Source organism: Rhineura floridana, chromosome 11 (assembly GCF_030035675.1).
Source record: "Rhineura floridana isolate rRhiFlo1 chromosome 11, rRhiFlo1.hap2, whole genome shotgun sequence".
Classification (NCBI taxonomy): Eukaryota; Metazoa; Chordata; class Lepidosauria; order Squamata; family Rhineuridae; genus Rhineura; species Rhineura floridana.
In genome coordinates this window covers 720,933-734,437 of record NC_084490.1, presented here as the reverse complement: position 1 = coordinate 734,437, position 13,505 = coordinate 720,933, and the positions used below count along the sequence as shown (strand labels likewise).

The 13,505-nt window shown below is 50.3% G+C and overlaps 1 protein-coding gene across 3 annotated transcripts in view; it reads right to left on the bottom strand.

The window, feature by feature from the left end:
- PLD2 (phospholipase D2) overlaps positions 1-13,505 on the bottom strand; it is a 35,267-nt gene that overhangs the window by 21,009 nt on the left and 753 nt on the right. For 2 of the 3 annotated variants that reach the window (XM_061591140.1, XM_061591143.1), the window contains exons 2-5: positions 11,418-11,632; positions 11,181-11,308; positions 3,486-3,628; positions 602-698 (exon numbers count right to left, since the gene is read on the bottom strand). In XM_061591140.1, the coding sequence (XP_061447124.1) occupies positions 602-698; positions 3,486-3,628; positions 11,181-11,308; positions 11,418-11,523 (474 nt within the window). In that variant the 5' untranslated portion in view covers positions 11,524-11,632. The remainder of the gene's footprint in view (positions 1-601; positions 699-3,485; positions 3,629-11,180; positions 11,309-11,417; positions 11,633-13,505) is intronic. The other variant, XM_061591142.1, reaches the window with a different exon arrangement.

The window sequence follows — 13,505 nt, the reverse complement described above, 5'->3', positions numbered from 1 at the left end:
GCCCTTTCCTCCCTTCTCCTCCCCCCACTGCACCCCACCGTTCTCAAGACGCAGAGCAGAACAGTCATTCACGGTGCTTGGCTGCCTCTCCACCACTCTGCAAAACCTGAGCAGCATCCGCTCATGTCCCAGTAACGCCCAGTGTGACAACTCCTCTCCCTCCTCTTCTGTCCCCTGTTTGCAAACTAAGGACTCCAAAGTTAACTGAAAAGTTATAAAGCACCTTGGAAGATGTTGTGCAGTTACTCCTGGAACTGTCAGCAGGGGGAGCTATTGCCTAACTTCATACTATGCAAGAGCTTTGGCTCTCCCAGCTGTTGCTGAACTACAACTCCCATCAGCCACCAGGAAGCACGGCCAACAGCCAGGGGCATAAGAACATAAGAAGAGCCTGCTGGATCAGGCCAGTGGTCCATCTAGTCCAGCATCCTGTTCTCACAGTGGCCAACCAGGTGCCTGGGGGCAATGAGACTTGTCGTCTGTGCCATCAGGAGGACCAAAGGTTTCCCACATGTGTCATGCATAATATACGCCTTGCAATTGCCCCAGCACTCCTCCCTCCATTCCCACAGACACACACAGATATACGCTGAAGTCGCACCTGTTTGCTGGATGGGCGCCGGGAAACTTCACCCCCATGGGGCAAAGATGGCAAACCCAGGATTGTTCCTTCCGACTGGGAACCTTGCAGAGCAAACCTGTGCAGGTAAAAGGGTCAGACAGAGAGAGAGACGACACAGCTCTCAGCCGCCTCCCTCACCCTGTGCATTTGAGACAGCAAGTCCAGGATGATTTGCGTTTATTAAAACGTTCAGAATACCAGGAGAACCCTTCAGCGGCTGGCTCAGGCCAAAGGGGGCCCACCTAGTCCACCACATCCTGGTCACAGAGGCCACCCAGATGCCCCAATGGGAAGAGGCCCCAAGCAGGCCCTGAGCGCAACAGCAACTCTCCCCCTCCTGCAGTTTCCAGCCGCCCTGGACTCCTGCTGGGCGGAAGGGCGGGATATAAATCAAATAATAATATTTTTAAAACGGGTTAAGAAGCACGGCCTCTGACAGTGGAGGTGGAAATATCCATCATTCATACGGATCTTTCTGTTATCAAGTCTACAAGGGAACTGATGTTGAAGTCCCCCAACACCAAAAGCCTGAGGGTCCCCAACACCCTAACCAAGACCACCTCTACCAGGTGGGTCACAATGTGCTCAGATTCAGCGGGTGAGGAAACAGAGGCAGCCTCTGTAGCGTGTAGGAGGTGGGCTTGTTCTGTCATCTTATCTGTGCTAACAGAATTTGATCAAGCAGGAATTCCTACTTCAAAGGAAGGCTAAAGGCTCTCTCCTTTCGACTGCTAGCCCTTGGCTGTCACTTGGCAGCGTGGGGGCAGGGGGAAAAACTCACTTTCAGTTCTAATGTTTCAAGCATCAGCCTCAACAGACAAGGTCTAAATATCATAAAATAAATAAAACCAAAAGAGGGAGGAAAATAATTCATCAGAGGCACAGTCTCCTCTCTCTTTCTCTCTCTCGGATGGGACTCCCAGTTCAAACTAGCAGTTAAGAACTTTGGAAATATTGTTGGCCAACCTGGTGCCCTCCAGAGGTTTTGGTTGGGGGCTGATGGGACTTGTAGTTCAAAACCTCTGGAGGGCACCAGGTTGGCCATGGCTGCATTAGAAGAAAAGAACAATTGTTTTGAAATGGCAAAATGTCACTTGTTTTTCACCAAATGTGCATTTCAGCCAGCAGAAGGAGACCAAATGCTCAACGCACTTTGCAGGTTGAGACCTTGGTTGTTTTATTCAGAAATAACTTCAATAATAATGATGAAACTGAGGTTATCATACTTTGGACACATAACGAGAAGACATGATTCACTAGAAAAGACAATAATGATGGGAAAAACAGAAGTGAGTAGAAAAAGAGGAAGGCCAAACGAGATGGATTGATTCCATAAAGGAAGCCACAGACCTGAACTTACAAGATCTGAGCAGGGTGGTTTACAACAGATGCTCTTGGAGGTCACTGATTCAGAGGGTCACCATAAGTCGTAGTCGACTTGAAGGCATATAACAACATCAACAACAACTTCAATAAAGGATTGTGGTCTTAAAAGAATATGCTGAAGAGTCAACGCTGGTGATTTGGAGTAACTGAAAGTTGGGAAGTGTCTTATAAATGGAATACTCCAGATCTCTTCCCTCCATTTTGAACACCTTTACAGGGTTTTTTCCACCCAGATAAAAACTTTTGGGACTTATGGAGGGGTTAGCAAACTCCGCTTGAAAATCAGTGTAAATTAGTTCCTCCTCTTTCCCCCAAATTATGGCTTTTCTTACTTGGCATGAAGAACAAAGTGGAATCTGCTTGCGACAGGATGATGGGAGTCATAGAAACTGCAGGAAGGAACCAATTTAGTCTTCACGGCCACCTGCGCCAAACATGGCTGAGCGCATGAGGCAGAGCAAGCAGGGCGGCCGACTCAGGCAACCGATTCTGGGTGTCGTGAAAGGGCAGCAAATTCTTCTTAAGTGTTTCAGTGTTATTTTGGTGAGGGACGGGAAAGGCGCTCATGGAATCCTCTGCCTCAGATGCTGAGTAACCTGGCTGGCTTTGGGAACTATGCAGTGGGAGGGGACCAGGTGGGGAAGGGCTGTAGCTTAGTGGGTGGAGCGCCTGCTTCGCCTGCAGAAGCTTCCAGGCTCAATCTGCAGCAGCATCTCCAGGTAGGGCTGGAGAGACTCCCTGCCTGAAACCCTGGAGAGCTGCTATCAGTCAGTGTAGACAGTATTGAGCTAGATGGACCAGTGATCTGGCTCAGGGTCAGGCAACTCCCTTTGTTCCTATGACAATGTGAACTGTAGTCCAGCACATGCAGTGGGCTCCGTCACTGCTCTAGACTACGAACATATGCCACCCTGGGCTCCTGCTGGGAGGAAGGGAGGGATATAAATCAAATAATAAACAAAAAGAGGCCAGCCAAAACGTTGCCTTTAAAAGATGCCTCTTGGAAAAACGGGTCCCCCTTCTCTTCATTGTGATAATAATACTGATAACAGCAACAGGCACCAGAACAGCCAAAATCCACACTTCCGCCACCTTTTGGGTTTGCATCAGAAAACATTAATATTGTTTTAATATTTGGGCTTATATAAAACATACACATTTATGTTGGGGGGGAAAGCAGAGTCTTAGCAAGCCAACAAATTGTGGAATGAATCACCGATTAAAATAAACCTAGATAAAGCCTGATTTTAGGTAACTTTGTCAGTTCCATCAAACTGAATATTCATTTTGATAAATACACATAATATTTTTCCACTGTCTTTTTCGGACTGGACTTCTCAACTGGCTAGCGGGAAACAACCTTTGGCTACCAAATCCAGCCACAGTTTGTGGACCCCTCTTCTGCCCACCCACAGATAGATCTCCTCTCTCCCACCCGTCCACAGCATGATTTCCTTCGCAAACTCTCGATTCTCACCGGGACAGAGGAAGGAAGCTCATGAGGATCCGGTGTCTCATCAGATCCCAATGGAGCTCCTGAAAGTGTTTGAATTTCTTCTTCACGGTCCAGGTGAATTCGCCGTGCGTCAGCCGCAAGGAGTACACTGTGTTTGGCCGCACCTGCCAAGGACAGAACTCAGCAGCTGAAATAATCACATAATGCACTTTGGTGCTGCACAATAAACTCTAGTACACTTGGGTCCCTCTTCTCCCCTTCCACTGAGAACCCAGGGAGTTTGGGTGCTGCATCTTGCTGGTGTTTTTTAAAGGCAATTATGAAAAGAAGGGCCTGAATTTGCAGGAAGGTAGATGGCAGTTAGACATGACATACATGCCCAACCAATCACTGAGTTCTGCAGTAGAGGGCACCCTGTAGATACCATCCTCAGGAGATCCATTCCATACAATGACAGAATCGGGCCTTTAGTGTGGCAGCACCTATGCATCTACCTGTGTGAGTTTCTGCAAGACCTGCTCCCTGCATTTCTGGCTGATTTCCACCTGGCCTGGAAGGGTGGGCCCCTGTCTCTCTCCAGCTGCAAAAGCAGCAACTGCTGAAGAGGCCAGAGACCATCTACCTGTGTGAGTTTCTGCAAGACCTGCTCCCTGCATTTCTGGCTGATTTCCACCTGGCCTGGAAGGGTGGGGCCCTGTCTCTCTCAAGCTGCAAAAGCAGCAACTGCTGAAGGGGCCAGAGACCATCTACCTGTGTGAGTTTCTGCAAGACCTGCTCCCTGCATTTCTGGCTGATTTCCACCTGGCCTCGAAGGGTGGGGCCCTGTCTCTCTCCAGCTGCAAAAGCATCAACTGCTGAAGGGGCCAGAGACCATCTACCTGTGTGAGTTTCTGCAAGACCTGCTCCCTGCATTTCTGGCTAATTTCCACCTGGCCTGGAGGGGTGGGGCCCTGTTCCTCTCCAGCTACAAAAGCAGCAACTGCTGAAGGGGCCAGAGACCATCTACCTGTGTGAGTTTCTGCAAGACCTGCTCCCTGCATTTCTGGCTGATTTCCACCTGGCCTGGAAGGGCGCGGCCCTGTCTCTCTCCAGCTACAAAAGCAGCAACTGCTGAAGGGGCCAGAGACCATCTACCTGTGTGAGTTTCTGCAAGACCTGCTCCCTGCATTTCTGGCTAATTTCCACCTGGCCTGGAAGGGCGCGGCCCTGTCTCTCTCCAGCTACAAAAGCAGCAACTGCTGAAGGGGCCAGAGACCATCTACCTGTGTGAGTTTCTGCAAGACCTGCTCCCTGCATTTCTGGCTGATTTCCACCTGGCCTGGAAGGGCGCGGCCCTGTCTCTCTCCAGCTACAAAAGCAGCAACTGCTGAAGGGGCCAGAGACCATCTACCTGTGTGAGTTTCTGCAAGACCTGCTCCCTGCATTTCTGGCTGATTTCCACCTGGCCTGGAAGGGCGGGGCCCTGTCTCTCTCCAGCTACAAAAGCAGCAACTGCTGAAGGGGCCAGAGATCGTGTGTGTGTGTGTGTGTATCTGTGCGTGAACCTGCTGCTCGGGATGTCTATAGACTACTGGGGTTAGTTGTTTTTTAGTTGTTTTGGGGGTCAAGATTTAATTTTGGAGATTCATTTTTGCTGTTATTTGGACTATAGCATATTTTTGTTAAACACTGTTGTGAAGTGTGTGGGGATTGTTTAATTGTATATTTATTGAGATGTTCTCATTAGTTTGTTGTTTATTATTATTGTTTGGCTACTTATATACTGTGTATATTTATATGTTAAAAATAAAAATGCTACTTATTTGCTGGGAAATTGAAGATTTTTATCTAGGCCTTTTTATAAAGTGTTTGGTTCTCTTATTGTGACACATTTAAATATTTTTTTTCTTTTAATAATGTTATTTGTTATTTAATTTTGAGAATTGCATTATTGTATTTATGCTTTATGATGTGTTACATTCGTGTTTTTGTAAGCCGCCTTGAGGGCCTTTTGGCCATAAGGCGGGATATAAATTTAATTAAAAAACAAACAAACTCCCTCCCACTGCATATCAAACAGGAACCTTTTCTATTGCCTTTTCTGCACCCGCTAAAGACATTCCTCTTTCAACAAGCCTTCTAAAATCTTTATCCCAGTTGGCATCTGCCTTGGATTTGAATTGATTTTCTGTACCTGTTGTAGTTGCTTTAAACTGTTTTTCTATTTAAAAATGTGGAGGCAGAGAAGAGGCATCAAGGCTAATAGCCACTGATCAGCTTTTTCCTCCATGAATGTGTCTAACCCTGTTTTTAAGCCACCCAAGCTGGTGGCCATCACTGCCTCCGGTGGAAGCAGATCCCATCGTTTAATTATGCAGTGCTGTGTGAAGGAGTCTGTCCTGAATCTTCCCTGAGTTCGAGTGTTAAGAGCAGGGAGACCCTCGTGTAGTCCAAACATCTGTAGCTGCCGTCCAAAGACAGCTGGAGGGCACCAGGTTGAGGGAGGCTGCCACACCCCTCTAGGCCAGTCGCTTCTACTTCCTCAGGCAAGAGCCAAATAGGGAAGAGATTTCTGTTGCCCTCCAAGCACTCTTAATGAGGAACCATGAAATGTGAGTGATGTCACTTCGGGTCAAACAGCTCTGAGGCTTTAAGAAATGCCGGGGGACTACCCAGATGCTGAGCTGCAAAACTCTACGAAAGCCACAGCAGAATGGGGGAAAAGAATTATTTAAAGAAAGCTAAAGGAGCACCAGAAAGGTTCAGTGTTCCTAAGGATGTGCACTCTTCTCCACCGCATGGTCCATTATTTAGCATGACAACTTTTCACACAGAGCATGACGCTCCGTGCGTGACTGAACAGCAATGGGTGCATTCAGCCGTGGTCAGCTTGTTGATCATAACACAAACTGCCTCTTCTCATCAACGAGGCAGAGCGCGCAAGCAAAACGCAATGGCAGAGCTGCTGCACTCGTTCAGGGTCGAGACATAGAGCGGTTGTGAGGGGCATCCAAAGGTTTCCCCACCAGCAAGGGAGAAGAACTGCTGTCAGCAGAAGCAGTGACAAAACACACAAAAAGCGAAGGCCGTGCAGAAAGTTGAGGTGCTGTTGCCAGGTCACCACCTGCGATCCTGGCAATTCCCCCCCAGAGATCGCTCAGGAGCGTAACAGAGCCGTCCGAGGCAAATTGCTTTTGCGGAGGGGATTCATTAAGAAACCTGTACAACTCTTTTGCTGAGAAACGACTTGTCCTTGAGGCCAAGGTGGTGGACCTGGAAAAGATGAGAGAGGCAGAGAGGTGTGTGGAGGAGGCCTTCAGGGACGTTATAGCTGTGTCCCACTCCAATGATGATAGCTCTCCTGCTATCATGGACAACGATGGTCTCGGGGAAGGAGAGCATCCAGCTGAGGAAGAGGGAAACGATCCCTTAGAAGGGACCCATTCCTTGGGGGATGAGCAGCTATCCTCTCGTGCCGAGGATATATCTCCAGGGGCTGGAGGGATCCTTGTAGTGGGTGATTCGATCATTAGGAACATAGACAGTGGGGTGTGTGATGGGCGTGTAGACCGCAGGTGTTTTGCCTGCCTGGTGCGAAGGTTGCGGATATCGCCTGTCGTTTAGATAGTTTGGTAGACAGTGCCGGGAAGGAGTCAGTGGTCGTGGTGCACGTTGGCACCAACGACATGGGGAAATGCAGCCGTGAGGTCCTGGAAGCAAAATTTAGGTTGCTAGGTAGGATGCTGAAAGCCAGGACCTCCAAGGTGGCTTTCTCTGAAATGCTACCGGTTCCATGCGCAGGACCAGCCAGACAGGCCCAGCTTCACAGTCTCAATGCGTGGATGAGACGATGGTGTCGGGTGGAAGGGTTTGGATTTGTTAGGCACTGGGGAACGTTTTGGGACAAGCCGGGCCTCTACAAAAGGGACAGGCTCCACTTGAACCAGAATGGAACCAGACTGCTGGCACTTAAATTTAAAAAGGTGGCAGAGCAGCTTTTAAACTGACTGAGGGGGGAAACCCGACAGGAGCTGAGAAAGGTCCGGTTCGGAATAAACCTCCCCCCTGAGATAAAAACCAAAGAAATGATGAAATTTTAAAGGGGTAGGCCTAGAAGTAGGCATTGTGAGAGCAGGGGCACAGGATATAAATTCAGAAGAGCAAAATTACCACAGGCCTAACCACAAGTGCCAAAGACACTTGAAGAGAGACACTGCTTACAAGTGCCTGTATACTAATGCTAGGAGCCTGCGAACCAAGATGGGAGAACTGGAGTGCTTGGTCTTAGAGAAGAGCATTGATATAGTGAGCATAACGGAGACCTGGTGGAATGGAGAAAACCAGTGGGATACGGTTATCCCTGGAGATAAACTATATCGGAAGGACAGGGAAGGACGTATTGGTGGCGGAGTCGCTCTATACGTGAAAGAAGGCATTGAATCCAGCAACCCTGGATTAATCCTCAGTGGGGACCGGGACCTGGTGCGAGATGTAAGTGTTGTTGAACCGATTGGGAGCAGTGACCATAGTGCTATTAAATTAAACATACATGTAACTGGCCAATTGCCAAGAAAATCCAACACGGTCACATTTGACTTCAAAAGAGGAAACTTCACAAAAATGAGGGGATTGGTAAAAAGAAAGCTGAAAAACAAAGTCCAGAGGGTCACATCACTCGAAAATGCTTGGAAGTTGTTTAAAAACACTATATTAGAAGCTCAACTGGAGTGCATACCGCAGATCAGAAAAGGTACCGCCAGAGCCAAGAAGATGCCAGCATGGTTAATGAGCAAAGTCAAGGAAGCTCTTAGAGGCAAGAAGTCTTCCTTCAAAAAATGGAAGTCTTGTCCAAATGAAGAAAATAAAAAAGAACACAAACTCTGGCAAAAGAAATGCAAGAAGACAATAAGGGATGCTAAAAAAGAATTTGAGGAGCACATTGCTAAGAACATAAAAACCAACAACAAAAAATTCTATAAATACATTCAAAGCAGGAGACCATCTAGGGAGACAATTGGACCCTTGGATGATAAGGGAGTCAAAGGTGTACTAAAGAACGATAAGGAGATTGCAGAGAAGCTAAATGAATTCTTTGCATCTGTCTTCACAGTGGAAGATATAGGGCAGATCCCTGAACCTGAACTAACATTTGCAGGAAGGGATTCTGAGGAACTGAGACAAATAGTGGTAACGAGAGAGGAAGTTCTAAGCTTAATGGACAATATAAAAACTGACAAATCACCGGGCCCGGATGGCATCCACCCGAGAGTTCTCAAAGAACTCAAAGGTGAAATTGCTGATCTGCTAACTAAAATATGTAACTTGTCCCTTGGGTCCTCCTCCGTGCCTGAGGACTGGAAAGTGGCAAATGTAACGCCAATCTTCAAAAAGGGATCCAGAGGGGATCCCGGAAATTACAGGCCAGTTAGCTTAACTTCTGTCCCTGGGAAACTGGTAGAAAGTATTATTAAAGCTAGATTAACTAAGCACATAGAAGAACAAGCCTTGCTGAAGCAGAGCCAGCATGGCTTCTGCAAGGGAAAGTCCTGTCTCAGTAACCTATTAGAATTCTTTGAGCGTGTCAACAAGCATATAGATAGAGGTGATCCAGTGGACATAGTGTACTCAGACTTTCAAAAAGCGTTTGACAAGGTACCTCACCAAAGGCTTCTGAGGAAGCTTAGCAGTCATGGAATAAGAGGAGAGGTCCTCTTGTGGATAAGAAATTGGTTGAGAAGCAGAAAGCAGAGAGTAGGAATAAACGGACAGTTCTCCCAATGGAGGGCTGTAGAAAGTGGAGTCCCTCAAGGATCGGTATTGGGACCTGTACTTTTCAACTTGTTCATTAATGACCTAGAATTAGGAGTGAGCAGTGAAGTGGCCAAGTTTGCTGACGACACTAAATTGTTCAGGGTTGTTAAAACAAAAAGGGATTGCGAAGAGCTCCAACAAGACCTCTCCAAACTGAGTGAATGGGCAGAAAAATGGCAAATGTAATTCAATATAAACAAGTGTAAAATTATGCATATTGGAGCAAAAAATCTTAATTTCACATATACGCTCATGGGGTCTGAACTGGCGGTGACCGACCAGGAGAGAGACCTCGGGGTTGTGGTGGACAGCACGATGAAAATGTCGGCCCAGTGTGCGGCAGCTGTGAAAAAGGCAAATTCCATGCTAGGGATAATTAGGAAAGGTATTGCAAATAAAACAGCCGATATCATAATGTCATTGTATAAATCTATGGTGCGGCCGCATTTGGAATACTGTGTACAGTTCTGGTCGCCTCATCTCAAAAAGGATATTATAGAGTTGGAAAAGGTTCAGAAGAGGCAACCAGAATGATCAAGGGGATGGAGCGACTCCCTTACGAGGAAAGGTTGCAGCATTTGGGGCTTTTTAGTTTAGAGAAAAGGTGGGTCAGAGGAGACATGATAGAAGTGTATAAAATTATGCATGGCATTGAGAAAGTGGATAGAGAAAAGTTCTTCTCCCTCTCTCATAATACTAGAACTCGTGGACATTCAAAGAAGCTGAATGTTGGAAAATTCAGGACAGACAAAAGGAAGTACTTCTTTACTCAGCGCATAGTTAAACTATGGAACTTGCTCCCACAAGATGCAGTAATGGCCACCAGCTTGGACGGCTTTAAAAGAAGATTAGACAAATTCATGGAGGACAGGGCTATCAATGGCTACTAGCCATGATGGCTGTGCTCTGCCACCCTAGTCAGAGGCAGCATGCTTCTGAAAACCAGTTGCCGGAAGCCTCAGGAGGGGAGAGTGTTCTTGCACTCGGGTCCTGCTTGCGGGTTTCCCCCAGGCACCTGGTTGGCCACTGTGAGAACAGGATGCTGGACCAGATGGGCCACTGGCCTGATCCAGCAGGCTCTTCTTATGTTCTTATGACACGTCTCAGGTGAGCCCCAGAGATGGGGGCGGGAGACGGGGACACCCAAGCATCTGCTCGTTTAGCCAGCCAGGAAGAGTGCCACCTACAGCCCAGCGCTCCAGCCAAAGCGAGGGGGACCCTCAAGGTGCCAAGCCCACAAACAACAGAGAGTGGAGAATGAGAAACTTCTATTGAGGCTCCAAGCTGGAGGACTTCTGGGCGCTTCCCTCCTTCATCCATCTCCAGGGAGCTTTTAAATGGTGAGGCCCTGCAGAGCTGCTGCCTGCTACTGGCTATCAAAAAGCCTAAGGCTGTCAATGGCTACTAGCTGCAATGGCTATGTGCTACCTCCACCATCAGAGGTAGTACATGTCTCTGAATACCAGTTGCTGGGAATCACACGCAGGCTGGGCACGGTTACACTCGTGTAACCCGACTGTAGCCTTCTCTTTGGTGGATCCAGTTGGCCACTGCAAGAACAGGATGCTGGACTGGATGGGGGTCCCCTTGGGCCTGATCCACCTGAAGGGCTCTTCTGGGGCTCTTCTGCCAACCAGAAGTTTTCCAAGGGCTCTCCCTCCTCGGGAGATTGTCCCATCTGCCTATAACCTGAGACCCTGACACATAGCACCCTCTCTGACTTGTTCGTTCAGGGCGGAGAAGCAGCTGCCTCCACACTGGTCTCCTCTCCTGAAAGCTGAACGCAAAGCCCTCACTCAACAATGCCCAGTCTTCAACTTTTTCAGAAAAATCAGTTCTGTGAAACTCTTGGAGGACCTCTTATTTGCAGGAGGGCTGCCAGGTCCCCCTCCGCCCCACTCTCCTGGATCCCACCCCCCGCCTCACCTTGGAGCCGCTGGCATATCTCTCGCTGCCCTCCACCCGAGCAATGACAGGCACCCCTTTGGCAAAGAGGGGGCCCTGAGAGCGGAGCGGCTTCAACTGGTAGACAGTAAGGAAGGGGCAGAGGTCGCCTGCCAGAGAGGGAGAGAGGGCAGCATTGTTATTCAGCCCAAAGGCCGCCACCCCCAGCCTGCCAGGGGTCGCCCCTCCCGCTTCCTCCCCCCCACTGCTGCCACTGACCTGGCACCTCACCGTCACAGAGGTCATCCCTCTCGCCAGGGTCCACACTAAGGTCCCAGAGGTCGAGGGTCTCCCCGCCAGGGAGCGGGCTCTCCAGGCTCAGCATATGGCTGTCCTACTTGGGGGAGCAAGAGTCCCACGCCTCATGCCACTCTGTGCCAAGCCGCAGCAGCCTCTCCCCCATCCGAGGACGCAGCAGAGTCCCGTCTCCAAGCCTTTTGACACAGAAATCACTCGCTTAGTCTTCCCAGGATGGCAGCCCGCCCGCCCTCCCTCCCTCCTCTCCGATGGGGGATTCTGCTGGAAATGTTCACCAGAGAGAGAGGCCGGCAGCTGGGCCTGCCAGCAGCAGACAGTTCCTGCTCCACCCTGCCCAGTCAGGCTCAGTCTGACTCAGCCAGGGAGAGGGGGGGCTCCTCTTCCCCCCCAGCACATTGCTGGCCCTGGAGTGGCCAGGCTTGCCTGCGCACCAGGCAGACACGTTGGGCAGGAGGGGCCGGTCAGGGCGGGGCGGATGGGCTGCAGCAGCACACTGACCACCAGCCCACTACGGCCCCAGGTGCAAGCCCTGGCAGGGTCTGGGGATCACGGGAAAGGCCCTGCAAAAGAGAGGCATCTCTGAGGTGGAAGGCACTGGCTGCCTGTAGGCCATGAGGCCCCACACAAAGAGCTGGTGCTAGTTTATAAAGCCCTACGTGCCTTGGGACCCACATACTCAAGCGTGGCCTCTCCCCCTAGTCAGCTGGCTGGGCCCGGCTGCAAGAGGCCTGCAAGGGAGGCCCACTGCACTGGTGTCTTGGCACCTTCGGGGGTGGCTCAGCCATGGAGCCCCCTCTCCTGAGAGGCGCCTTCCTAGCACTGTTGGCACCGTCTGAAGACACATCCTGCCACCCAGATCGTTGGGGAAAGTTTCCTTCCATAGTTGTATTTGTTTGTTTGGGTCTTTGGGGGGAAATTGCTGGAGAATTGGTTTTTATTCTAAAGTGCTATTTGTAAACCACCCAGGGATCCTCTTGGATGAAAGATGGATCCTACAAATATAATCAATCAATATGCATTGGAGCTGCTGGAAAATTAAGCAGGTTGGGGGGCATGGAGGGTCTCATCAGACCTGTGCTTTGCAGTGCACCAATGTGCCCTCTACACAATGTTCAAAAATAAAATAATAAGATTAAGTTGTCCAAAGCGCAAAGAAGAGGTCTTGGCCCTGCTGGGGAAGACCCCTCTCACCCCCACCCTGAAACCAGGGCTTCCTGCAGAGGTCCTAGGAAAACCAGCCCAGGGGGTTACAGGAAGGGTCTGGGGGAGGCAGGACTTGGGGGGTGTCTCCAGGAACGCCTAGGCGGGGACCACAACTTCTGGTCAACGCTACAGCACTGAGCTCATATCACTGCCCCCGCCCCCAAAAAGGGCCCAGGTAAAGCAAACTCTTTCCACCAGCAGACTAACTGGCTAGTTGTCTTCTGGGGTGGGGCATCGGAGATCCTCCCTGGGAAATGGGATCCAGAGGCAGGTGCTGGGCCCCACGCCAGCCTACCCTGGGGATCTTCATGCCCAGCCCACCCTGGGGATCTTCATGCCCAGAGGGAGCTGGCACACATCCCAGGCAGTCACCGACTGGCCAGTACCTTGGCGCAAGTCTAGGGGGGTGGGAGAGAACAGAGGGGTTCTGCTAGGCATGCCATCTGCTCTCTCGCTCCTCCCTCCCCAAATATGGAATTTGGAATTTGGGCTTCCAGGGAGGATCCGTGGCGGGTCTGCAATACCTCCGCGTGGCCGCCTTCGTCCCGCGCATTCCTTCCGAAGGCTGAACCGCGGGAGGCGGACACAGATACGCGGGGGGGGCACTGCCCCAGGATACGTCACCCCAGTGTCCCTCGGGAGGGGACCGCCTTTGCAAGGGAAAGGGAGCGGGGGTGAAAGGCTCAAGCCTCCCCAGGCAGGGCACGGGAGGGGCCTTCAGCAAGGAGGGGCCACCATCACCCGTCGCCGTCGAGGGCTCCCCACAGCCGGGCAGGCAGCGCCTGAAGCACCCAGGCGTCTTGCCCCTCCTTTAAGCGGGGGGTGGGGGTAGGGGGCCTCCACACG